We start from the raw sequence: 24,909 nt of genomic DNA, 5'->3' as shown, positions 1-24,909 counted from the left end.
GGGCGTGCGGTGGGGGAGGGGGGAGGCGGTGGGGGCAGGGCACAAGCCTGTCCGGTCCACTCCACTTCACTCCATGAGACCAAGACCAAGACCCACGGCACGGCAAGCAAGCCGGCCGGTGTGCTTGGTGTGCTGCGCCCCGCGTCCGGCTCCCCCCCCCCCATTTTCTTGGGGGCCCCTTCGGTTCGGGTCCCCTTTGGGGCTTCGGGTGGACTCGGCCCCGCAAGACGGCGGCCTAACTACCGGGCGCATCCATGGCGGCAACGGGAACGTCGGGCAGGGGCGTGGTGGGCGTGGCGGCGGCGGGGGCCCAGGCCCGGCAGCATCGGCAGCAGAGCGGTAGGCCCTAGGCCGGGCGGGACCCCGCCCCCTCCCCCGTCCCGGTACGCACTGTGGTACTACCCATGTAGGCCAGGCCAGGCCGCGCTGGCCGTGCACAATCTCCCACTTCCACCCACAGTTCGGGAACCTGTTGAGTCCACAAACGAATCCACACAAAGATGTGACGAGGGGTGGGGTGGGCGGAAGTAGGGGTACTTGGCAGTACTTGCCGGGCCTACAGTAGAGCTGCGGTGCCTCCGTGGGTGCGTCAAAACTGCTAAGTCCTTTAAAAAAGGCTTTCTCATTTCTCCACTTCTTCTATGTATCTGCTATACATTGTAGACTGTAATCTGAATAGTTTTTGGTCTCTGGAGTTTGAAATAAGGGTGCAATGAAACAAGAAAGTGCTATCCAATTTTCTTTATTACACATTTACAAACATTTGGCAGGTTATAAGACTTCAAAATTTGGAGGTCAGCAGCATGGTAACAACCGCAATACTGTCAGTGAGATCCAAGATAGGTGAACATACAATCAGGGATAAATTAAAGACATAAAATTTGAAAGTAAAAATTATAAAAGAGGGAACATGTTAACAGGTACCTTAAATTAAACATAAACTATAACAGGCAGCGATCTGTGATCAAGAAAATAATTAACACTAAAACAGTAACAATACACAACAACATCATTACGCTGCTCAGTCGGCCTTTCCCCCTCAATAATGGCAGTGAGTTCAGTTAGCCACAAAAACAAAAAAAAAGTAGGAAGTGCAACTAACATGTACACAACAAAATGATTGTTAACTTGCATTGTAGGACTTTGGAACAAATCATAATTTAATGCAAAAAAAGAAAGATGTAAAAACAGACATCAATACAGAAATTGTGGTCACAGGCTGTTTTAGATGTAGAAAGATAAATACCATGATTACATTTACCATGAAAACAAGAGAAAAGAAAAAGCAACAATATAAAAAGAAATTGTGGGAAGTACAGGAAAACATAAAGTAACCCTGATACAACTAGTTAAACTTTGGAACCAGACATTCTGATCATCTGTGTTTCTTTCCTTTTTCTTTCTGGTTTAGTTAGGTGTCAACATACTTGAGTTGTCTCACCAGAAAACATCATTGGCATTAATCGTTGTCAAAATCAGATTCAGTGACAGTCAAGCGCACGCTAAGCAAAAATTAAGACTTGCTCATTGTAGGGATTGATTGATAATCGTCAGTCACATTTGCAAGAGACCTTGAGTAAAGAGGAACGACCAAATAACTGATTTATTTTTTCAACTGAAGGTTACTGATGGCTGATTAATTTGAGCCAAAGTTTACTAATAGTAATACAAACTTTGTACTTTGATTGCACAAAACAAATAAAACTTCAAGTAAAACAATCTCACATAACAAATGTACAAATAAATAAAACCTAAAAACCAACAAGTGCTAAGCAGCATTCTTCCCAAAAACAACCATAGTTGAAATTAAACTATTTGGACAACAAAATTGTGTTCATTAAACAGAATGCAGCAACGTCCAGGATTACATAATAAGAAATAAAGTAAAAAGAATAATCAATCAACAATTTTGGAGTTGGCTGATGTGTAGCCATGCAAATTTAAGCACTTCAAATGTGTGCATTTCTTCCCTCTACAGAATTGGCGAGTTAAGGCCCCCATAGAACAGTTGGGAAACATCATAACATCACAGATACACAAAGCAGTTTTCAACCAATCTTAAATTATGGACATCATTTAGGTCACTTAATTGCCACCATCATCCAGCTAATATGAATATAAAAGTCAAGTACACATAACCGAAAGGCTTTCCCAATAGTCAGTACAATTTACCTACAAAAAAGATTACATTGAGTGCAAAATAATTTTAAGAAGAAAGTGCTGTAGTCCTAAACCAACTATACAGTCCAATTTATTTTTTATGAGCAAATTAGTGGTGAGCAGACAAAATGCCATTCACTGAGGCATTCGAGAAATGAACACACCAACTTGAATTAAGTGGTGGTTCATACAAGATATGCCTAATTTTTTGAGGTTAATTGTTTCAAATTCAATCAATAAACAATACTGAGGAAAGAGCGACTAAAAAAAGAAATGTGCAGTAAAAACATCATGGTAAATCAGGAATAATCAATGGTTAAGTTGTCATGAACATAAAACAAGAGGTACCTAAATAGGAAGAAATGCAAACAGAAGCAACATTACAAGTATAGCAAACAAATTTTCATTCTCTTAGTGAGACTGCCAAAAGTAGTTTGATCTAATTTCCACTAAGCTTAACTTTCATATGGGCTACACTTTGGAAACAGTATGTCAATGCAAATTGATCAAAAAGATCACTGGACTGTTCTGCATACTAGAGCTACTGTCATTGTTATTCATTACCGCCTTACATTTTTATAACAGGAAGGGGGAATGATGCATTCAAGTCTACAAGAAATGGCAGTGATTTCATACTCTGCAAAAACAAGTAGCTTAACCAATGATTGAGGTCGATTAGGCCAAAGAGTGTCAATAGAGAACTGAACAAATACAGAGCTGCATATCATTAAATTGTTTCAAAAAACATTATAACAACAACCCTTTTGTCAAATATGACAACAAAAAAAATCAACAATAATGATAATGTGACAAGGGTATATACATTTCTATATACACTCATATACATATTATTACACATATTTATCTACAAATTTATATTTTATATCAGGATAAATTGCATGAATTCCCTAGTGCAGAATAGAATTTTAGAATAAGAGGCTGAGAAAAATAAATAGATTTCCTCAACAGGATTCCAATAAATATACAAGCAGCCATACCAAAGAATATCAGTAATGGTTCTAAGCTGGGGTAAGTCTTCATTTCTTATTAATTTATTAATAAATAAATAACCAACCATGAGAAGGACCACAGCAAACCTGACAGGTTCACATACAGATGCTTCCTACATTATCAATGTGGTGTACTAAATGAAATGTACAGCAAGATGCACACAGTGTAATCAATACGGTACACTACATCCTAGTACACACTAACTTTGCTAGATTTATTCATGAAGTAAAACTTCTATAACATTAGACTATAATCTAAGCTCCAAGCTTAATAAATAATTCGACTAACAGGAAAGATTTGGGTAAACAATTTAGGCAGTTAGAAGGGACACTGCTGTCACAGCACCAAACAGGAACTGGTAAATTTGCAAGGGCCCTCTTACTGTCAGGTCTGACCAGATGACAAGACTTAACATGGCATTGCCGACAACACAATAAAAGAACCTCTTACAAAAATTCCTTTAAAATATATCAATAATTACCTTGGGGATGGTTTTGGCTATCGTGATACCCATCCCACGTGCGGTAACGGTGCGGTAGATTCTGGTGATAGGGCCTGTGATCTCTCTCCCGTCTATGGTCTCTATCTCTCTGATCCCTATGATCCCTCTGGTCTCTTTGATCTCGTTGATCTCTTTGATCTCTTTCACGGTACGATTGTTCTTCATTGCTACCTCCAGCACACCAATTCCAATCCTTGCCCTTAGGACGGAATTTGACCTTGTGGTGCCATGTGTTGGAACTACCAGGAGCAGAATTATGTACAGGATTGTGCCCATTATTTGGCTGGGATGAAGAACTGGAAGAGCTCCATGAATCTCTGTGGTGGAAGAACTTCTTCTTGAAATGCTGAGATGATGAGGATTCACTACCACTACGTTGATATTTTAAAGGTACGGAAGTAGCATTAGAAGAGGCAGGTTTGTCTTTACTGTGGCCTGGCAATGCAGCATTCACAGGGCTGTAAGGTCCATCCAGGGGCGCTGGGCTGAAAGCAGCATTTGGAACAGGCGAAGATGGAGATGGAGTCCTAGGAACGTCCGCCCGTTCCCTTTCTCTTTCGGCAGCATGGGGGTGAGGTTGCGGTACGTCAAGCACTGGAGGAGAGTCTCTTCCAGGAGACGCCTTGGCAGGTGGAGTTTTGAACAGCCTGGGCATTTTGCTCAAGGCCGGAGGCAACGGCTCGCCATGTCCGATCCCGCTGTCTGGGCTGGTGTTGCAGCTTGCGGTTGTTTCGCCGGCACGAGGAGACGCACCTTCTGTGCTTCGTCTTCTTTTATCCAACTCAGTGGATGCAAAGGCAACCAAGCGATCAAACTGAGAACTGATTTTGTCTTTCCATTCACCCCGCCCATCATCTATTTCATTGTCATCTGCAAAAAAAAAAAAAAAAAAAGATGAAAAATGTTAAAACGGATTTTTTAAAATAACCAGAATGCTTGGGAAAAAAAGAGAAGTGGATAATTGTTACTAACCAGGGGAACGATCTTCAGCAGGGTAAGGCACTGGAGCTGAACTTGAAGGTGCTAAAAGACTACTTCTAGGTGATATAGGCATTCCAGGAACTTCACCGTCCTTTAAAAAAAGCAGAAAGAAGAAGGTTGTAATGACAGTTACAAATTGAATGGGTATGGTCTCTTAATAGGATAGATGGAGAGCAGTTGGTTACGTACATTATCAGCAGCATCCACACACTGTTTCTTGTACGGGCGTGAAGGACCATGTATGAGTGGTGATGCTCTTTTGCTTGGGGGTCTATCTGGCCTGTCCGGACGAGACGCCGGTCTTTCATTGGAGGGTTCAACGGTGCTAGCTTCCAACTTCATGCTCGAGTCAGCACTGCACGACTGAGGAAGGTCTTCTCGATGCCCATCGGCGGAACGTGTTCTTTCTGGGTCTAGAGGGTAAAGAAAGTAAAGCAAAGTCAGTTAAATTCTGGAATTGCTCTATCATACAAGTAACAATGAGGAAACCAAGAGAGAATTACCGAGGTCAGGAGAAGGCTCATGAGGTAATCTTGAACTATCTGCAGCCATTAAAATGTGGGGCCCCTCTTCCGCTTCTTCTTTGATAGTCACAGCAGATGGACCTGGTGTACCAGAACCAGTCCTTTCCTCGCCATTCAGAATACGGGCATGCAAAGTGGCAGCCAGTCCTTCCACAGGAGCATACTCTCCACTGCCAGTTTCACTCCTTGATGATGCCTATTAAACAAAAACCAACATAAGTCAAAACTGAAAAAAAATTATTGAGATAACAGTTACAAAAACTCTGAAAAGAGGGCGACATACCTTGCTAGCTGCCAATGGGGGTTTTGAATCAGTAAAGTAAGATGCATAGTTGATTTTGATGTCAGCACGAGGAAGTGGAGTGTACGGAACACTTGGTGGTCTACTACGAGAATGGGATGATGAGTGGCCAGGCCCTGGAGAGTGGCTCGCCTGACTCGCCTGGCTCGCCTGGCTGGCACCAGCAGACGATGGGGACAGCTGACTGCCCAGCTGGCTGCTGTTGGGGTAGTGGATGGGATTCCGGTTGAAGGCAGCATGGGCTAGAGTGGCCAGTCCATGGTGTAAGTTGGGTGGGGATTTTGGTCTGTGCTGTGGATACGCTAAACCTTCCAAAGCCGGCACAGCTTCTTCAGGACGCAAGCTTGGTGGATACACATTGTCTCCAGCACTACTGCCATCCTCACCCGCTCGACTTAATCTCATGCCTGTAGAGAAGAGAGTTCAACATCATTTTCGAGCAAATAAAAATACATGAAAAATAATTTATGAAAATGAACAGGAGGTCAAAGACAGAGGCAAAAGGTGATGCCTTGAATTTAAAAACTGCTCTGTAAATGCCAACACTTACAAAATACAAGTAGCCCATGTTAAAAAACAAAACAAAAAGAAACATTTAAAGAAAACCCAAAAAACAACAAAAAAACACAAACAAAAACAAACTACACATTAAAATGAAAACCACACAAACATCATAGCACCCAAAAAATCAGAGTGGCATCATGCTTGTTTAAAGAACTTATTATTACATGCTCCTCTTTGTCTTCAAAAATCTACAAAACCCAATCCAGACTGGAGCCCATCAATATGCCCAAAACAAATGAACTCCAATACTTATTTTGCTTACAGTGTATCAAGAGTTCATAATGAAATCAAATTTCTCTAGACTAACCCAAAACAAAGCACAGAATTTTGAGATCTGTTTGTGTGTAGAAATACTGACCGTGCGTGTCTGGGCGAATGCTGACCCTTTCAGGGCGTGGTGGGATGTTGGCGTTGACAACAGAGTGTGGGGTGGAGGAGGGAGTAGAAGTGTTAGGACGGGGGCCTTGTGAAGCACTCGGAAATGCACTCATGTCCACAGCTGCATCAATTATTGATTGATTGGAAATTTCCAATGTGCGTTCAATTTCCCCAGAAACAAGGTCGCCAATGCTCCGCATAGCAATGGCTGCTTTACCATCATGGCCTGCAGTAACAGACAACACGGCAACATTGAATGTAACCAGCAGAGGAAAGATAATGTTTGCAATTTGAATTAAATTAACAACATTCACAATTAAGAAACTATGAGTTGATAAAACCACTGCATTTGCCAAATCCTAATAAATCTATGCAGGATTATTAGTAGAAAAAAAAAGCAGCTAAACAATTTAAGAGTAAATTAAAGCTCACAACAAAAACACCACTGAAGGTGTAGAACAATATCAGCGAAAATCAAAGTACTAATATTGTGCCTATTGTTGGAGCAAATTCACTTCTGACATGTAACTATGGCTTTTGCAACATTTTTTAAAACAATGTGTTTAAGGCTACATAAAGCTAGCTAATAGAATGGCTACATACCATTCAAAAACTTGTCAGATAAAACAAAAATTTAAAAGACAGAAAGTGTGGAGTGTCAAGGCAGCATCAAGCAATAATGGCAACTGCAGTGCAATGTAGAAAATTGACTATCTAAACTTGTAACTAATGTTATGCTCACTTAAATTTATGTGAACATTAGGGAGTAGGCTTAAAATTATTTAAGATTTAATGAACTATGCCAATAAGAGATACTGGATGCACGTACAAGTACTGCGATAAAGCAGCATACAAAATTTACAAAAAGCAAAGCTGTGATCATCATGATTAAAAATGATATAAAATCAACTTGTCCTTAAATTCAGAAGCAGGAACAAATTCTAATTCAAACAAACACCCCAAAACAAACATCTAAATGTCAATGAACACAACCACTACACAAGCAACTACACCGCCATTCAAACATCAGATGCCACAAGATACACAACGCTACAACTAATGCAATTCAAACTCTCATGCTCCTCGACTGAAGACAGCGACAAACTCACCTTGCAACTGCTCCGCAGAGGCTGCGGCTAGCCGCTCTTGCGAGAGATGTCTTCTCAGAGCCAACTTGGCCGGCGACACCTGCGTGTAGTCGGGCTGGGCACTGTGCGAGGACTGCTGCGCCTGCTGCTGGAGGACAGACACGCTGCGAGGCGGTGGCGGCGGTCCCGCAGGGTGGCCGTGCGGGCCGTGCGGGCCAGGGGGCGGCACCAGGGGCGGCCCGAGCGGGGGGCCCAGGGGCGGGCCGCCAGGGCCGCCAGGGCCGGGCTGGCTGGACGGAGTGCCCGCTTTCCTTGCAGGATGGGCGTGGGCGTGGGGATGGGGAAGGGGCCCCTTGGCTGGGACCGAGGACGGAGACAGGGCACGCTGGGAGTGCGGATGGCCGAGGCCGTGGCCAAGGCCGTGGCCCTGCACTGCCAAGTGAGAGCCAGGCCCATGCTCTAGAGCGGACGGTGGCCCAGAAGCCCCACTGGCACTGGCCGCTCCACTTCCATTGTAGTAGTAACCACTCTGGCCAGGGTAAGGGCCGCTCAGAGACCTGAAGGTGGCAGGGGAAAAAAAAAGGGATTAGCAACGGAGACACTACTGATTAATGAGAAGTGGGGAGAGCGGGACCTTACCCTTGGGCGATTGAGGCTGAATGACTCGGGTGTTGCATCAGAGCCTGCTGTTGGGCTAGAATGTGCTGCTGCACAAGTGACGGGTGTTGCTGTGCCTGGGGAGAGGGTTGGGAAGCAGCCTGCAGGTGCTGCAACTGCTGTTGATGCTGAGCAGACATCATCCGCAGTTTCTGCAGTTGCTGCTGCTGCTGTTGTGATGGCTGCTGCTGCTGAGGTACTTGGGGTGGTGGAGTCATACCATTTTGCTGTTGCAGTTTCTGCTCTCTCTGCTGCTGGTCTTCGTTCAGCACACTGGTTATTATACTCTTAAGGCGGTCCTCAAAGTTATCCACTTTGGGCGACTCCTGCACACGGCTCCCGGTAAAGCTAACAGGCTTGTTGTCTCGGGCTGGTGGTGGTTTGGGAGCAGGCTTCGGAGGCAGAACTTTGCCAATTTCTTGTCTTTGTTGCACGACACCTCGTGGCCTGGCTTGAAACTGGGCCTGAGCTTGTGCTTGAGCCTGCGCCTGAATCTGAGCCTGTGCTTGCTGAGCCTGAATCTGAGCCTGTGCTTGCTGAGCTTGAACCTGGGCCTGTTGGTAAGAATCCAAACCAATGGCTTTCCCTTGTGCACCAGGCACTCCAGAATACGGTGACGAGCGGAAGTCTGTGGCACCCAATGGGTTCATCGAGTGGCCTGTGCTTGGAGGGTTACTGTCAAGCTGTGGGGGGTACTTCGCTTGAACTGGACTCAGGCTATCACTGCAAATAATAAATCAGCATCAATAATCAACAATTTAAAAATTCATTGAGATGTTATCGATGCGGCTAGTCGCGACTTACTTGATAGCATGCGGTAGTCCTGTTGGGTGAGCAGAGGGTGGGCCGGGTGTATGAGTGGGTAAATGTGCAGGCAATGCAGGCAATGCAGGCTGGGCATGAGGAGCACCATGGTGCGCAACCTGAGGTGGATGTCCAGACTCCCTGATCTTCCCTTGCTCAATCTGACGTCCAGTTTCTAGTATCTTCTGCGCCAAAATTTCAGGATTTTGTTCCTGAATGCGGCCAACATGAGGAACGTCTGGCCAATCCTGAGATCTTGTCCTGACATCTCTTGGTTTACGCTTGCCACCCGGTGATATTAAGGGGGGTTGACTTATAGGGTCGGATTGGGCGACAACAGGACCAAGTTCAGCTTCCAGTTTTGATACCTAGAACACATCCAATGTAGGGTCAGAACAAAACAGAAAAGAGCTGATTTATTTAGTGGGAACCACTGATGAAAGTTCTAAGAGGCTCTTTTCAACAACAAACACAATAAGTTAGGCTTTGAAACAACAATAGACTAAATGTAAAAGATTATTTACATAAGATGCATCAATAGAAAATTAAAGCTTGTAAACCTAAATAAATTGGGAATTAAGTTGCACGCTGTCATTGAAACCACGCTTGTGCCAAAAAAAGAAGCAAAGCAGTGCGTCAGGTAAGGAGACAAGCAGAATAAAACTGAAAGTGCTTTCCTTTTCTTACATAAAACATGAAAAGCATTGTTTAATTCACATTCATTCTTTCACTTTCACTCCATTACTATTAAAGATTCTCTCACACACAACACAACCATCACTCACACAGAAGCACACAACATTAATTAAGCTTGCTGTCGATAATTATTGTAATTTATTTTTATCCATTGTGTTAAGCAGCATTGCCATACTAATTACATTGCATTGTGAGAAAAGATGTTATTAAAAAATTCACTAGCCACTGCAGCTAACCAGGCATAGAAGAAGGCATTAATTATCTTTCAGGGAGAAACAGACTGAATGAAATCGACCACAAGGGGAAGCTGTGCTACTGCAGAGAAGGCAAGAGTTCACTAGCAGTACCTTGCTCTTGAGCTTCTTGCGGTAGCTTAGAGTGGCAGAGATCTCTCGCAGAATGTGCTCCTGCACCACCTCCAGCTGTTGCGAGGGTGCAACGCCCACATTAGCCAGGGGTGGCGGGACATACTTGGTGCCACTCTTCCTGTTTGAGTCATGGACGTCTTGGTGTCGAAGACAGGCTAATTTAACCTGGTCTTGCTCGAGTGTGGTAACCTGTTTGTTGAAAGTGGCATGTTACACACGTGACTTTGTGCAAAGCAGCTTATGGTACAAAGTTACATGTTGCTTAAAGTAATTCAGTGGTTGATTGTGAGCAGTGATAAGAAGTAAATAAAGTGAACACAACGCAGCAATGCAACATAAAGTCAAAAGCACATGAAAGAGAAATCGCACACAATGTGATTTATGTCTTAAACAGGGATGTTTACAACATAAAAACAGTTTCCTTCACATAAAATCTAATTTTTCCTCTCTTAAATTGAAAGATAAAAATAGCGTACCTGAGTTTGAAGACGAGCCGCTTTTGATTGAAGATCTTTATGCCGCATAACAATTTCTTTGGCTTTGGCAAGTAGATCAACCGGTGATGTGGCATTGATATCAAGTTCCGTCATACGTGCTTTAAGTAAAACAACACTGTCATCAATGAGTACTTTTATTTGCTTTTCCAACTGGGCAGCTCGGCTTTTTAATTTATCATTTTGATCCTGTACAAAACAATACACTCATTAGTAAATGTGACACTGACAAGACTGAAAAAACAAACTTGAAACAACAAAAACTGAAACATAAACTCACTTTCTCCCGATCTATTTGATCTTGAACCTGCATGCGATAGGTGGAGCTCTTCATGTTCTCCACAGCCTGCATATATTGAGTTCTGAACATGTCCAGAAGAATTTGAAGGGCATAGGGTGTATCAGCTGGAGCAGCAGGGATTTCCAACTCCTCATGTACCAGAGTGGGACCTATCACTGCCAAGCTTGTCAACTGCTGGTCCACGCAGCCCCGAGCTGGAGGAAGCTTTTTACCAGAGGCTTGCGGAGAGGTACTCAGTAAAGTCTGGCTGTGTAGGAGGTCTAGTCCGGTTATTTTTATAGCTTTTTTCGGTTTGGCCTTCTTGACTCGCCCACGAGGTTTGCCTCGAACCGGAGCTCGCTGTGTTGGCATGGGGAAGGGTGATGATGACCCAGCTACGGCCCCCTTACTGGGTCGACCAGGTAGTTTCCTACCATTTTTCTTTTTTGCCTGTCTGCCACGACCTGAAGAATACCAGAGGTTATGCAATTGAATTGATTGAAAATAGTTTGTTGATAATAATTAATGGAACACAGGTAAATCTCTTACCACTAGATGCATTATTGTTCTCCTCATCACTGCCACTGCTGTTCCCACTTGGAAAAACAGACCACACCTTACGAGCATTGTCCGCCTCAGAATCAGATGAATCAGAGTCATCAACACTCATTTGGTTAACAGCTTCGCGTTTTGCATTGCGAGTAGCACGCAGACCATTTGCTGGCAAATCAGTATTTGAGTTGGAGTCTGAATTGCAGTTTGAAGATATAAATCCACTATTGGAGTTAGACTTGTCAGTCAACATTGGCACATTGACATCTCGCTGTGAACAGGTACACCAAACACAAGGAGTTACACTCTGCACTAACATCTATAGTGGACCAGGATGAGAGAGCAAACCTCCACCACGAATGCTTTGCCCATCCGAGCACACAAAGCTTCGGCAAGTGAACCATTATTACGCCCTGAAAGTGTTTTTCATGAGTAAATAAATCGAAGCTCAACAACCACTCATACAACACCAGAAGGCTTGCTTTGTGATTAGAATAAAAATTTACAGGGGTTATGAGAATAGATAATAAAAAATTGCAAGGTGGGACCAAAGCTCCACAGGTTAATCAACTGAAAGCCACAACAAGAAGTGTATGAAGATCAAGTGTATGGAATGTATTATTTTTTTTAAGACCTCTGTACACTGTTTGTTGGGCACTAATAAACTGAGTTACTTTTGAGTATTCTATTCGATTTCTACTGCTTCTACAACTACTGTACAGAACTTACAATTTAAGAGAAAACAAGGAAACTATGAATAGAATTTAAGGTTGGCTTCACTCCAAAATTACAATTACTGTATTTTTTCATTTTTTTTTTTTTTTGCGTGTGACTTAAAAGTATCTGTATTCAATATGGTGCAGGAAAAAATTATCAAACCAAAAAGCATCAAAACCAAAGAAACAAAAGCACTTCTGTATTTGCAGGAGACCCTTGGCATACTTTAACGTTTGCACCATTAGTGTAATGAATGCAAATAAATGTCAGCGAGTAAATTGGAGGATTTTCTTCACTTCCAAATTTTAGACAGGCATTGAATAAAATGAGTGCTTCTGACACACAGGCACAGCATTTCACACCAACCCTCAGATGTATCATGTTCGCGTGCGCAATATTTCATACACAAGTTGGTATCACATTTCGGAATAACGCAGGCGCTTAGGAAGATACCATGAAATGAGCAGTCATGACGGGTAAAGCAAAGCATAAAACTTAAAACAGACATGATAAAGAATTTCAACATCCACATCCAACATGTGCTTCTCGGGTAGCCAGAATTGCTTGCTATTCTTTTAACTAAGACCACTTAATAATTAGAGCAGTTTACTGGAAAAAAAACAGAACGTACTAAATTGTTATGCACATTAAGATTTTAAACATATATTCATTGCAAAATTTTTGAACAGTGATTAAATGTAGATGCTACTATTATGATTCATTTCTTAGGTAAATTACAGGTGTATCAAATAACACCTTTGAATAATAATAAAAGAATCCTATGTATGTGTGTGGCCAAATGATGGCTAGACATACAAAACGAATGGCAAGCATCTTCCTGAACCGAAATGAACAAATATGTTAATGATAATTAATTAAGGCAATGGCCCAGGATGGGTAAGAAAAACATAGCCAGAATTTCCACATTGGGATGGTGACTACCATGCTCTGGCATTAGATGTTAAATTGCCAAATTATTAAGAAAACTCAAAGCTACCCAAACTGTGCAGAGATTTGATGAGCCACTGTGTCTCAGCATTGCCAGCATGTAAACCAGCTTGATGAAGGCAACATAAAGGTGCCTTTCAAAATAAAATAATTTAACAGCTACTTCCTGCACAGGATTGATTGTAGAGCAATGCTCTGAACGCTGGTAAAATGGAGCAAACACATGAAGCAACACTGGTGGCAGGCTAGATGGTGAGACACATGCACTTAGATGACGGGAGTGTGCGCGCGGCTTGCGTATAGATCAGACCTCTGCACAGATTTGTGTTTCTACATCACTCCAATAGCACATGAATGAGGAAGGAAAAGAAAGAAACCTTTTCGCGTACCCGTGTCCTGGGATTCTTTAACTTCTGGAAGTAGCGTTCCAACTAGAAAACAAAATGAAACAAAAGAAAACAAAGACGTTAGCAAACATTAGCAGACATACAATCAGCTGCATACACATCAATGTAAAAATAAATAAAAAGAGCTGATAGAAAAACTAGAAGATTCATTCTTTTCGAAAGAAAAGAAAAATAAGTCAGAAAATAGGAGAGGAATCTAATAGGTCAGGAAAATTAAAATGAACATCACTGGTACACAGATGTAAAAATATTTGAAAAAGAAAAAAAAAAAAAAAAACACCAAAGAACAGGAGAGCACTGGCTTTTCAAAAAAACAATGCATGAAAACAAAACTACAGGATGAGTAGGGGTGTTACCCGCAACAATGAAGATGATTGAAATGACAATGAAATTATGTCAATGATTTCTAAGTACAGTAACACACAACATCAACTACTGTTCAATACTTTCAGCTTAGGGAAGACATAGAATGTTTCCTGGCGAGAAATGCGGTTGATTCGCAGGCGCGGGAAAAGGGGAGACAATTGTCTGGAATAATATGGATAAAATGTAGCTCAACCCTAACACATTTAGGTAATTGTTTTTTTTAGTGTGTAGGTGTCGGTTTTCTTTTTATTTTAGGGGAACGGGATGATGGTTGAGAGAAGAGAGAAAGAGTGATACATTTTCAGAGACCCCTTTTAGTTGCTCTGGTATATGACTCACCTTAGTTCTGTCAATAACATGTAAATAGTAAGAAACAGGTTTCCCTGTCCATGACACTGATCCACGTAGAGGCGTCATTTCAGAGACATGCATAATTGTTCCAATGTCTGAAAAATTAAGGAGAGATATTAATACAAAATTGTATTTACATGAGGAGGAAAAGTAAATGCAATGAAAGCTGCATACCTGAAAGGTTTCTGTCAGTTATCCGAAAATTCAATGGGCAAAATGATTTTGATGATACAATACGAGCGCCATCTTTCAGGTCTGCAAACCGCTCTTTCAATGAATGGTCAACAGTTGGACCAAAGGCAAAATTGTTGACGAATACAATGGAAGCACTGGTAATTTTTTCACGATACTCTGAAGTGAGAAAGTCTCCTTTCAAAAGTTTGTATTCTCCATACTTTTTTCCATACCAGCCCATCCACTTCTTAAAATGTGAACTCATTTGCTGCAATTCAAAATAAATTACTGTTTTAAAAAAAGGACTCTAAAGCACACTCAAAAACAGAAATTATAAACAGGAAATTTTAAAAAAGGTAGAGTGTTTGTTAACAATACCTCAGCATAACGAGAGGGCACATCTGCCTTTTCAACACCTAGGCAAATTTTGCACGGTGTAGCTGCAGCCATTTGAAGAACAACCTGCCCAACTCCAGATCCAAGATCCAGAAAGACATCATCGCTAGTTATCTCAATTTCATCTATCATTTGACAAATTAAATCATAAGATGTTTCCCCATAAACCTGAAACAAAATAAGTTGAAACATAATGTTTAGAAAAGAATATAAAATGTGCACCAGTAGACATTAGCAAGAGTCTTTTACCTCTGGTGAAAATGGTTCATATTGATTTAATTTTTCTGGCTCTAGCACAGCTTGGTTGTACACCTGCTGCAATATATGCCGTAGCAGTCCTCTTGAGGGCTGCTTGCTGATCCTCTGTCCTAAAGATGTACCCTTTTCCTGCAAAAAAAAAAAATTAAAATTAAAATTAAATACGTTAATTATGAAGTCTCAAGAACTCTCTAGTAGTTTGGACACCAGCATGTTTGGCCCGATCCAAAAGTCAACCAATTGGCTGTCCCCACATCAAACAGTGCCACAAGAACAAGGGTCCATGGCAAGGCAGCCCTTTCCAGCGGGTCCTTGCCGCCCCTTGCCGGTTGGAGTGAACAGGACAGAAACAAACACGCATCTGTGTTGCCCTGCCGCCCTGCCGGACGCGTGCCTGAGTAATGGTCATGGGAAGGGAAGGCTACGCGGCTACGCCCGCTGACCTTCAACTTGAGCTCGCCAACTCTCTGCTCTACTCGGCGGCGGCGCGGCGCGGCGGCGTGGCCCGGCACCCGGCAGGCCGTTGACCCGGCCCGGCCTGGCCGCGTCCCGCCGTCGTGTCCGTCGTCCAAAGCCGCCAAAGCCCCGCATCGTAAACACGGCATAAAACAGCGGCGGCATAATGGCTCGGGTATTATTACATCCTACGGCCCCGCGCGCGTCACTGCGTCACGGGACCGAAACAAAAACTAAAGGAAAGTGTGCGGCCGGCGGCCTATCCCTGCAGGGGCGCGATTCCCTGGCGTTTCTCCTCCAAGACGTGCCATTGGTGACGCAACACCCGGCCGCGCGCCCTAGAGCAGTGGCGTGCCCTCGGCGTCAGGCGGATATCGCGCTGTCGGCAGACGCTTTGCCTCTCCGATTAGGAAACACGCTCTGCCGTTTTATTCCGCTCCCACTTCATGCACTTCAGGCACCAATATCGAACGAGGAAGTCGCCTCGCCCGTCAGGCCCGTCCCGCACAACACGCTGTAGGTCCAGTGCGCCGCAGAACGCAGAATCTAACCAGGGGGGCAAATTCGCACACCCCTGTCTCAGTCTCAATTTAGATACTATACTCGGAAATGCACGCCGTGCACGCCGAGATGCAGGATGCAGGTCGGGCCGGGGGGTCGCGGGGGCAAGGTTACGGCCGCGCCGCCCCCGCGCCGCCCCCAGCGCCGCCCCACACGGAACTGGGTCACGCCTTTTCAACCTTCCTGGGGCCGCCCCGCGCCGAACCGACTCTGCACACTTATGTTAGGCCGGCCGGTCGGTTCCGGACAGTGCTATGAAAAAACTTCCACCCAAGGGACAAATCACAGAAAAGCGACACACCGTAGTTGACACTGTGGGCGACGTCGCTAATCGAGTAGCCACGGGATTGTCGGGTGTTGCTTCCCCTGCACAACGCCGCGGGCCCTCGCCATCGCCCACGTCTGGGGCAGGGCATCGAACGCGATGCCGGCCGGGGACGGGGAATTCCCATTGCCTTTATCGAATTCTCGCCACATCACGCCAAAGTCTTCCCGGGGCAGAGCCGAGCCGCGACTCCCGCGACTCGAGCCAGAAAAGCCACACCCGCCGCGTTCCCACGGCTGCGCGCTGCGCGGAGACCCGCCAAATATAGACAGACACACACAGAGAGACAGGCAGACGCCGGGACGGGCGCAGTTGCGCAGTGCTTCCAGAGCACAGCATAGTAGAGGCGGAGAGAAAGAGACAGAGGAGGACGGAAGAGAGAGGATGCACCGCTTGCATACAGGAAGGGAGAAGGGGGGGGGGGATGCTGCTGACACACATTCGCGTCGCGCGTCGCAGTGTTTGTTGGTTTGTTGCTGCCGGGCGCCACACTGGCGGTGCACTGGCGGCGCCACTCCGGGTTCGAACGACGCGGATGGAAGCGCGGGGCAGTCAAAGACAGAGAGGCGACCCGCCGTCGTACAGTCGTCGGCGTCGTGGCGGTTTTCGCTGCCGCGCACCGCATAGCACCACGGCCCCTTCCGCGTCCTCTCGGTCCTCTCCAACCACAACAGCAACAACCGCGAAAACGCAAAGGCCGCCACCCCTGTGTGCCTCGCCTCGCGTCTCGCCTACCCGTCCGGCCCGGTCCGCCCGTCCGCCGGCATCCGCTCTAAAAATACCCCGAGTTATTTTTGGCTTTGCCCATGCACCGCGCGGAGGGGGCGTCGACGGGAGACAGTCGGGCTGGCGGACGCTGGCCGACGCGACACTGCCACGCCGGCCGAGTGACGAGCGGTGGACGACGACGACGCCCTGCTGCCTACACTGCACAAGGCCGGCAGGCCGGCGGACAGGGGGCGTCGCGGGGGCGGAGCGCTCGCCGAGGAAGTGTCGGGGAAAGCGCGACCGCGTCGCCCATCCCGACGCGGCGCGTTCGGTCCCTCTCTCTCGCACTCGCGGCGCGTCTCCTAGGGGTGCGACGGTGACGGAGCGACGAAAGCCGTGTTCGGAGCAGGGACCCGCCAGGGAAGATTGCCATCGCAGCTGCACTGGGACTGGGGGTGGGGTTCATCGCGATGGTCTCGCTGCGCTGCGTGCGCCGACACCAGTGGACCGCCAGCTTTCCTCGATCTGGCTGCCTGGCCGTGCCGAGCCCGGCCCGTTTCATCCCCTTTAAAAACCTCCCCCGAGCCGAGTGGGCGCCGAGGGGATGCCCGCCCCGCCCCGCCGCGCCCCGCCCGCCGTGGAGGAGCCCCTGACGAGCAGGGGGACCGACCAACCAACGGTCGGCGTCGAGTCCGTCCGTCCGCCCGCCTGCTGGCTTCGCCTCTTCGCCTCCAGGACAACGTACCGGCCTGGCTCCCCCTTCTCCTTGCCCGCTCGCGGGGCACAAGTCCCACTTACACTAGCCGGGCCGGGCGGCGCGCCGCGCGCTCAGTTTCCCACCAGCAGCCGACAGCAACAAAGACACGGCGGCTCCACGCTCGCCAGCCTTTGCCGGCGCGCCAAACACAAAATGGCAACAAGTGAAACAAGTGCCCGCCGCCGCCCTGCCTGCTTCCGACTGCTTCCTGCCCGACCGCCTTTGGCCGGCGGGTAGGCGGCCTTCCTGGACCTTCCCCGCGGCGCGCGCGGCCCTCCGCGGCCACGCGAGGCAACCCGGCCTTCTGGCACGGCATGGCCGTGGCTGGAATGCAGGCGCCTCCGCGGCCCCCACGGCCCCCCGCCACTCTCCACGCACGTTGCCGTCGAGAGGCTGCGTCATCAGTGGCGGTGGCCCGCAGCAGCAGCAGCAGCACCGCGTCCGGCCCGTCCGGCCGCTGTCTGTTCGTCCATCCAACTATCCATCCATCCGTCCGTCCCGCACACGTGGCCGCCGTGTTTCGTTTTCGTCGCTCTGTCTCTCTCGCGTCTGTGACGCCCATTGAGTGCGAGAGAGACGGAGCGACGAGCCTCGGAATCAGTGTGCCGGTGCATCGCGATGATAGAGTAATCGGGCCTCGACTCGCGCCACGCCGCGCCACGCCGCGCCCCCGTCGGGTATTGATTTTCCTTCCCCGGGACGCGCGCGTCCGTGCTCGGTCCGCGGCAACGCGCTACCGCCACACCCCGCGGCACTGCCGCACCGCCGAGCATGGCCGCCACGGCACGGATTGGCGCCAAAAGTGGGACCAGTCCGCCACCCGCGACGCCACGCCGCGACCTCCAGATGGCACAATTTTGATGCATTTTGTTATCCAGCCCCGCCGGCTGGTGCGCTAGCTTAGCTGCGACAGCAAGTCGCATAATCGCAAGCAGACACCCGCCGCCCCGCCGTCGGCGAGGCGGCACGGCACCGTCAGCGGCTTTTCGCGGCCGCGTCGCGTCAGCAGCCCCAGGACGCTCCGGACTCGGTCAGCGCCGTCAGCGCCCATGGCCGCCGAGGCCCAGATACGACTGGCAGTGGCGTAGCAAGGGGGGGGGGGGCATCGGCACTGGCAGTCCGCTGTCCGCCACTGGCCGCGGGGGGAGGTTGAGGTTCCCGTCATATTCATAGCCCTCGGCGCTGGCCCTGTCGCACCCCCTTCTCCTCCCCGTGGCCCCCTAGAGCGGCCACTGCATCCGCGCGCTGCCAGCAGCAGCAGAGGACCGATTCCGAGAACGCGTTGTCTCTCTCGCACCTTCACGCCACGCCCGTAAGAGTGCGAGAGAGAAAGCAACGTGAGAATCATTCTACAGCAGCAGCAGCAGCAGCGCGGCAGAAGGTGAGTCAATGCTCCCCGTCGTCCCCTTGACGGCGTGGCGGGGCGGGGCACCGTGTCACGTGACCACTCGATCAATGCCGCTGCCACCGCCCCCGCGGCGCCCTGCCAGCCCTGCCAGCCCTGCCAGCCCCGCCGCGCTTTTAAAGGAGAACAACCCTTCCAGGCGGCCAGGGGGTGAGGCGGGGCGAGCTCTTTTGGCAGCTTTGCCTGGCTTGCCAGGGTGCTGAGCTGCAAACCCTGCCCCGCCCACCACGGCCCTCCATCCCTATCTCTCTCTCTCTCTACCCACAGCGCCCTGGTGCCACAACAAAAGGGGTGGGGCGCCCCGGCCGGCCCCGCCCCCCGTCCCGAGTGGTAGAGAGCCGCGTCCTGGGTCGGACGGAAGGCGAGGCGAGCAAGGGCCCTCTCGGAAAGCAGAATCCAGCTCTGTGTGGCCGGGCCAGGGCATAGCGAGCCGGGCCGGGGCTCACGCTTTCTCGGCGCGGGGCTTCTCTCCTTGTTTTGGTGGCCGGCCGAGAGAATAACGCGTCCAGCTCGTAGGCCCCGGCGAGGCAGCCGAGGCGGCCGAGACTGAAGACAGCCGAAGGCCGACCCGACCCGACCCGCCCGGTTCCATTCCTGGCGCGGCGCTGCGTCGCCGCTTGCTGCGTCGGCGTAGAGGAGTACTTTCACTGGCCGCCCGTCCGGGCCTCCGGGCCCCCGGGCCGCGCCACCAAACGAGCAGGGGAAAGGGGCTCAGGCTCCAGCGCCGCTCCAGCTTACAGCTCCGTCATTACCGCCGTCATCGCCGAGGAGCCCAAGGCCCCCAAGGCCGCGGCAGCCGCGGCGTAACGGTGCACTGTCCGCGCCCAAGGCTCGCCTCCAGTGCCTCGGGTACCTCATCGGGCGCCTCCAAGCAGGCAGTGCCAGGCAGTGCCAGGCACCCAGCGCGCCTAGAATGTGCTCCGCCACTCCAGGGTAACGCTTTCCCAACTTGCAGCGACGCGGCCACGGCGCCACGGCGGCGCTCCAGCAGCTCCAGTCCCTCCAGTCTCGCGCCAAGTTGGAGCCAGCCGAGTCAGGTGCGACCGCGGCGCGCATCATAGGCAGGCGGGCAGGCAGGCTGGCCAGCTGGGGGGCTCCCTCGACTCCGCCCGTCCCGCACCTGCCGACTGCACCAGGTGCACCTGTTCGATCGCCGCGGCCCCGGGGGCGGCGGGGCGGCAAGCCCAAGCCCCACCTGCCGGCCGAGCCGCAGGGCCGCAGGGCCACAGGGCCGGGCCGGCCTGGCGGGAAAAGGGTCGCCGTCGTACTGTATTGGCAGTGTGCGACGGGCGGCGGCAGTACAGTTGGCCCGAGCGGGTTATTTGCGTCCCCGGGCCTGTGCGCCGCGCACAGTCCTCCCATGTAGTACTTCGACTCCTGCTTCTCCTCGAATGAGAGCGGGCCGATTACAGCGCGCTGCCGCCCCGGCCCCGCCAAGGGCATCCATGGCCCGAGCGATGAACCAGCGCGGCCGGTGGAGCGGTGGCGCCGCGGCGCACGCAGCCCCCATCAGACAGGTACGACAGGTGACGAGGCACCGCCGGCACCGCGCCCGATCACGGCCTGGTCCAGCACACTGTCGAGCGACAGGCCGACGCGCCGCAGGGCCGCCACAGGCAACCGCTGGGTAAGGCAACGTGGACACGCACGCCTTCAGAGCCTCAAGTCTGTACACCCACTGTCAACTTATCGAGTACCCGCCGACCACAAGGCCTGCGCACTGTACTAAAAACACGAGGCGGCGTCGCATCGGCCTCGACGTAGGCCTCGAGGACGGGCAGAGGTCGACTCAAGGTGGGCGAAGGGCGCGCCAGGCCAAGCAGGGCGAGCAAGGCCGGCAAGGCCACCTCCACGTCGACGGCATGTCGGCCGATGTCGGCGGCCACCCCGGCCCCGTCATCGCGCGTCCGCCGTAGTGTCCTACTGTACGAGCGCACGCCCCATTGACGCCGGCAACAAGTGCTCTGCTCCACTTTGTCCACTTCGTTCATCGCCAGCCACTAATCGGGCATGCTCCGCGCTGCGCGCTCCGCCTTGCAGTTCGAGTGACGAGTCGGCGAGCCGCCCTGCCGCCACGGCTCGGCCACGGCCACCATGACGGCGGCCACGGCCAGCTCAAGGCCCCGCCGTGGCGCGCCGTGGGTCGTGGGCCCCCTGCCTGCCCGCCCCCTGCTCAAGGTTACTACAACGCCCATTCATAATTCGCACGCAGCGGACCAGGCCCCGCCAGGCCGGGGTCCGCCCGCCCCGCGCCGCCACCATGTGTGAGAGAGCGCGTGCCGCCGCAGAAACATTTACTTCCAGCTAATTCATCGTCGTCGACGTCGTCGCGCTTGGTCGCTCTGTCTCTCTCGCATCCCCGAGGCAACGCCCCGGACCACGAGAGTAAGAGAGACGCAGCGCCAAAAGCACCCCAGTTCGGAATCAGCCTCCAAAAGCATCCACGTGGCCGGCGGCGGCGGCCAGCACAGCGGTGACATGCGTCGTTGCGGCACGACGGCGCCGGCGTGCGCGCCACACACACAAACGCACGCACACACACACACAGACGGGCACAGCGACTGCAGCGGCAGGCAAGGGGGCCGGCGCTAGGCCGGCGTCCTTGGCAGCCGCGCAGCCGCACACGCCACACTGGCAAAGGCATTGCACGACGCCGCGCTCCCGACGGTTACGCGGTACAGTACACCGCCTGTACTTACATATACATGCATATACAACACGAGCTACACGACTAAATCGCACACGGGCGGCCGGGGCGGCAGGCAGGGCGGAGAGCAGGGCGGCGGCCCCGATGGAATTGCAGAAAAGGCTGCAGAGCGGGCGCGCTCGCTCGCTCCGAATGACTCATAATATTATTCGTGTACAACATCAACATCGGGGCACAGGAAAAATAAAAGCAAGAACAAGCCTCGCGAGCAGTCCGACGGTCCGACGGTGCGTTTCATAATGTATAGAAAAGCACCTGCCGCGGCACGTGCCGTGCCCACAGTGCAGCGGCAGTGCTGGCAGTGCACACGCGCACGCACGCCAAAGGGAAACGAACGTCGCTCCACTCACCAGTTGCACGATGCTGTCGATGGCCCTGTTGTACTTGTCGCACAGCGCCTTCATGCTGTCGAAGCTGCGCGTGTCGTAGTCCGTCAGGATGTTGTTCTTGATGGCCGACTCGAGCTCCGGGTGGTCCTCGCACACCCACCTGCGAAAAGGGAAAGGGCACAATCATTAGGCGAAGGCAACAACAACAGGCACTCAATGGGCGATCAATTCACTTTCTTCCCGCTTTGTGTCTGTCTAAAGCCCTGTTTTTGTTGTTTTTTATTCGGGTGGCTGTGTTTCTCTGCCGCGTTTACCGTTATCATTTTCCTGCTGTTCGTGGTGGACAGTCGGTTCTCCCGCTCGCCGGCAGAGCGCGCTGCGGCGGCTCGTTGCAGCGGCACGCACTTATCAGGGGGGCCTTATCAATCGCATGGAGGGAGACAAACTTGGCGGCGCGGCTCGGCACAGCGCGAAGCGCGACACAGCACCGGACCTTGACTCGACGCGCCACCGCCACAAGCCTCAGGCACAAGCCCCGCAAGCCTCAGGCAATGTCACGATCCGCACCGACCCATTTTCCACACGTTTAAAAAAAGAACGCTGCTCCCACGGGCTTCGAACGGGCTTCTGGTCTCCCTAGGGGTCCCCCCGCAGCAGGCAGACGAAATGACTGCGACTGTCTTCCTTTTCCCGTTTTTGCGATTCATTCCTGTTTGGACTACATAGTCATTTTTTTGGGACTGCCCACTGAGCGGACCGTTTCGCCGATACACAATGTCTCTGCGATTGCGAGGAGTCCGTGGGAGCCTCGAGTACAATCCTACGCGACGGGGAAGTTCCGAAGAACACAGTCTAATTCTCGACTTGGCTCCCGCGGCGAAAGCACCTTGGCGTCCCAGAGAGCAGTGGCCTAGCGCGGACTGCCCTGCTAGGACAGATCATCCAGAGCCACCTCCTCCGCGACGACAGCTCGCAGCGACAGCGGCGGCAGCGCGAGGACGCCCCCTTGCGGTACGGCGCGCGGCGCGCTACGGCGCTGCAGTGTTGTCGGCTCTACGGCAGCTGATCGGGCCCGTGTCGCTGACCCCGGGCCGCGCCGCCGCGATGTGCCACGACGTGCCGCCGCCCTACGCCACGCCCGGCCACGCCACCGTTCGTGTGTTCGTCAAAGGCCCGCCCGCTTCACGAACCAGGTCCTAGCCTGCAGGGCCTGCAGCACCACCGCGACGGGGACCGAATTAGCACGGTGTAGGGGACCGTGGGGACCCACAACACCCTGCACGCCACGCCAGCCACGCCGGCCGAGGCCAAAGAGGTCGTGCGGGTCCCCGCGACGCCCCCAGGGGCACGGCGGGCTCCCCCAGGCCTCTGAACAACCGAGGCTCGGGGTAGGCGGTCAGTACACTGCACACGGCCCCTGTCGCGTGCAGTACTGTACTGCGTGGTACACCACAAAGTGACCCGGGGGCAATCGCCACCCCTGCGGCCAGGTCGGGCTAAGGCCAGCGGGCTCGTCCCGAGTCACTGTCTCTCTCGCAGCCAGGGGGGCGTGCCGTGGGTGTGCGAGAGAGACAGCGCCGTGAGGCACCGCAGGTCCGAACCGCGTCAAACCCACCAACCCGACCCGGCCCTGGGCAAGGCCCGGGGCAAAGCGGGGCAGTGCGGGGTGCGGGCGTCTGGCTCCGCCAATTTCCCCGGGGAGGCTCCGCGGCCGCGCCGTGCCTGGCCGCGCTGACGTCATCCCCCTTCCACCTGTCGCCCCGCGCCGCCCCGCGCTGCCCGCGCCGTCCTCCAGCATCCCACCCCACCCCTTCCTGGCACACCGCAGGGGAGACCCTTCCGGGACCATCTCCGCGCTGGAGATGCCGCACGCCCTGAGCGCCCCCCTGCAGGCCGATTCAGAACGGTGCTTGGTCGCTCTCCCTTGCACCCCTACCAAACGCCTTCGGGCCTTCGCCTGCGAGAGACAGAGCGACTGGCCGGGTGAGGTCCGAGGGGCGTCTCGAGGCCAGGTCCTCTCCTCCGCACCCCCGCGCGGCGCACCGACCCCGGACTGGAGCGGGCCTCGCCGCCGAGCCACCGTCGGCCACCGTGCACTGGCCGGCCTGGATCAATACCGTCATGGAGGAGGCCGCCGCCCGGGCGCCTCATGGCGAGTGCATGCGTGACAGAGTGGGCGCTGGTGTGCATGACGGCGCACAGGCGCGGCGCCACAGCCACCCTTTCCGTCTCTCCGGCGTGTTGTGGCGCTGCAGCCCTTGGCCGGTCGGGCGGCGCAGGCAGGCCCGAGGCAGCATAGGCCTGACGAACAATCGATCCGCGGAGGGGAGCGGGGGAGGGGGCCGGAGGGGGCGCTGGGCTGCACCGCGGGGACCGCCATGGCGTGCCACCACCACCACCGCGGGGTGGTTCCGGCTGGACTCGGAATAGCTAGACAACTTGGCAACACCGCCAACCACCCTCGCGGCTCTCGCGGCGCCACGCTGCCTTCGGCCACTTCGGCAGCCTCCACGGCCTCCACCCCCAGAGCGCGCACTCTGCTTGCTGGTGGTGCGAAAGTGCGCGCAAAGCCGCCTGAGCCGCCTGCACGGCGCCACGGCCCGGCACGTGCACGCCGAGCGCCACACGCACCTGCCCGTCGGGGCCGCGAGTGACGACATCACTAATTACTACCACTCTCACTT

The 24,909-nt window shown here is 51.9% G+C and overlaps 1 protein-coding gene across 1 annotated transcript in view; it reads right to left on the bottom strand.

The window, feature by feature from the left end:
- Positions 1–726: 726 nt before the first annotated feature.
- LOC117642722 (histone-lysine N-methyltransferase, H3 lysine-79 specific) overlaps positions 727–24,909 on the bottom strand; it is a 29,379-nt gene continuing 5,196 nt past the window's right edge. Inside the window, exons 3-21 of the mRNA XM_034381205.1 lie at positions 22,247–22,385; positions 14,969–15,106; positions 14,702–14,887; positions 14,324–14,591; positions 14,138–14,244; positions 13,403–13,456; positions 11,358–11,631; positions 10,809–11,272; positions 10,511–10,717; positions 10,014–10,223; positions 8,971–9,338; positions 8,149–8,889; positions 7,531–8,066; positions 6,402–6,647; positions 5,462–5,886; positions 5,158–5,374; positions 4,844–5,067; positions 4,646–4,745; positions 727–4,543 (exon numbers count right to left, since the gene is read on the bottom strand). Coding sequence (XP_034237096.1) covers positions 3,642–4,543; positions 4,646–4,745; positions 4,844–5,067; positions 5,158–5,374; positions 5,462–5,886; positions 6,402–6,647; positions 7,531–8,066; positions 8,149–8,889; positions 8,971–9,338; positions 10,014–10,223; positions 10,511–10,717; positions 10,809–11,272; positions 11,358–11,631; positions 13,403–13,456; positions 14,138–14,244; positions 14,324–14,591; positions 14,702–14,887; positions 14,969–15,106; positions 22,247–22,385 — 5,806 coding nt within the window. The 3' untranslated portion in view covers positions 727–3,641. The remainder of the gene's footprint in view (positions 4,544–4,645; positions 4,746–4,843; positions 5,068–5,157; positions 5,375–5,461; positions 5,887–6,401; positions 6,648–7,530; positions 8,067–8,148; positions 8,890–8,970; positions 9,339–10,013; positions 10,224–10,510; positions 10,718–10,808; positions 11,273–11,357; positions 11,632–13,402; positions 13,457–14,137; positions 14,245–14,323; positions 14,592–14,701; positions 14,888–14,968; positions 15,107–22,246; positions 22,386–24,909) is intronic.

Source organism: Thrips palmi, unplaced genomic scaffold, assembly GCF_012932325.1.
Source record: "Thrips palmi isolate BJ-2018 unplaced genomic scaffold, TpBJ-2018v1 HiC_scaffold_16, whole genome shotgun sequence".
Taxonomy (NCBI): Eukaryota; Metazoa; Arthropoda; class Insecta; order Thysanoptera; family Thripidae; genus Thrips; species Thrips palmi.
Note: the sequence above shows the minus strand (reverse complement) of the source record. Positions and strands in the feature narration are given on the sequence as shown.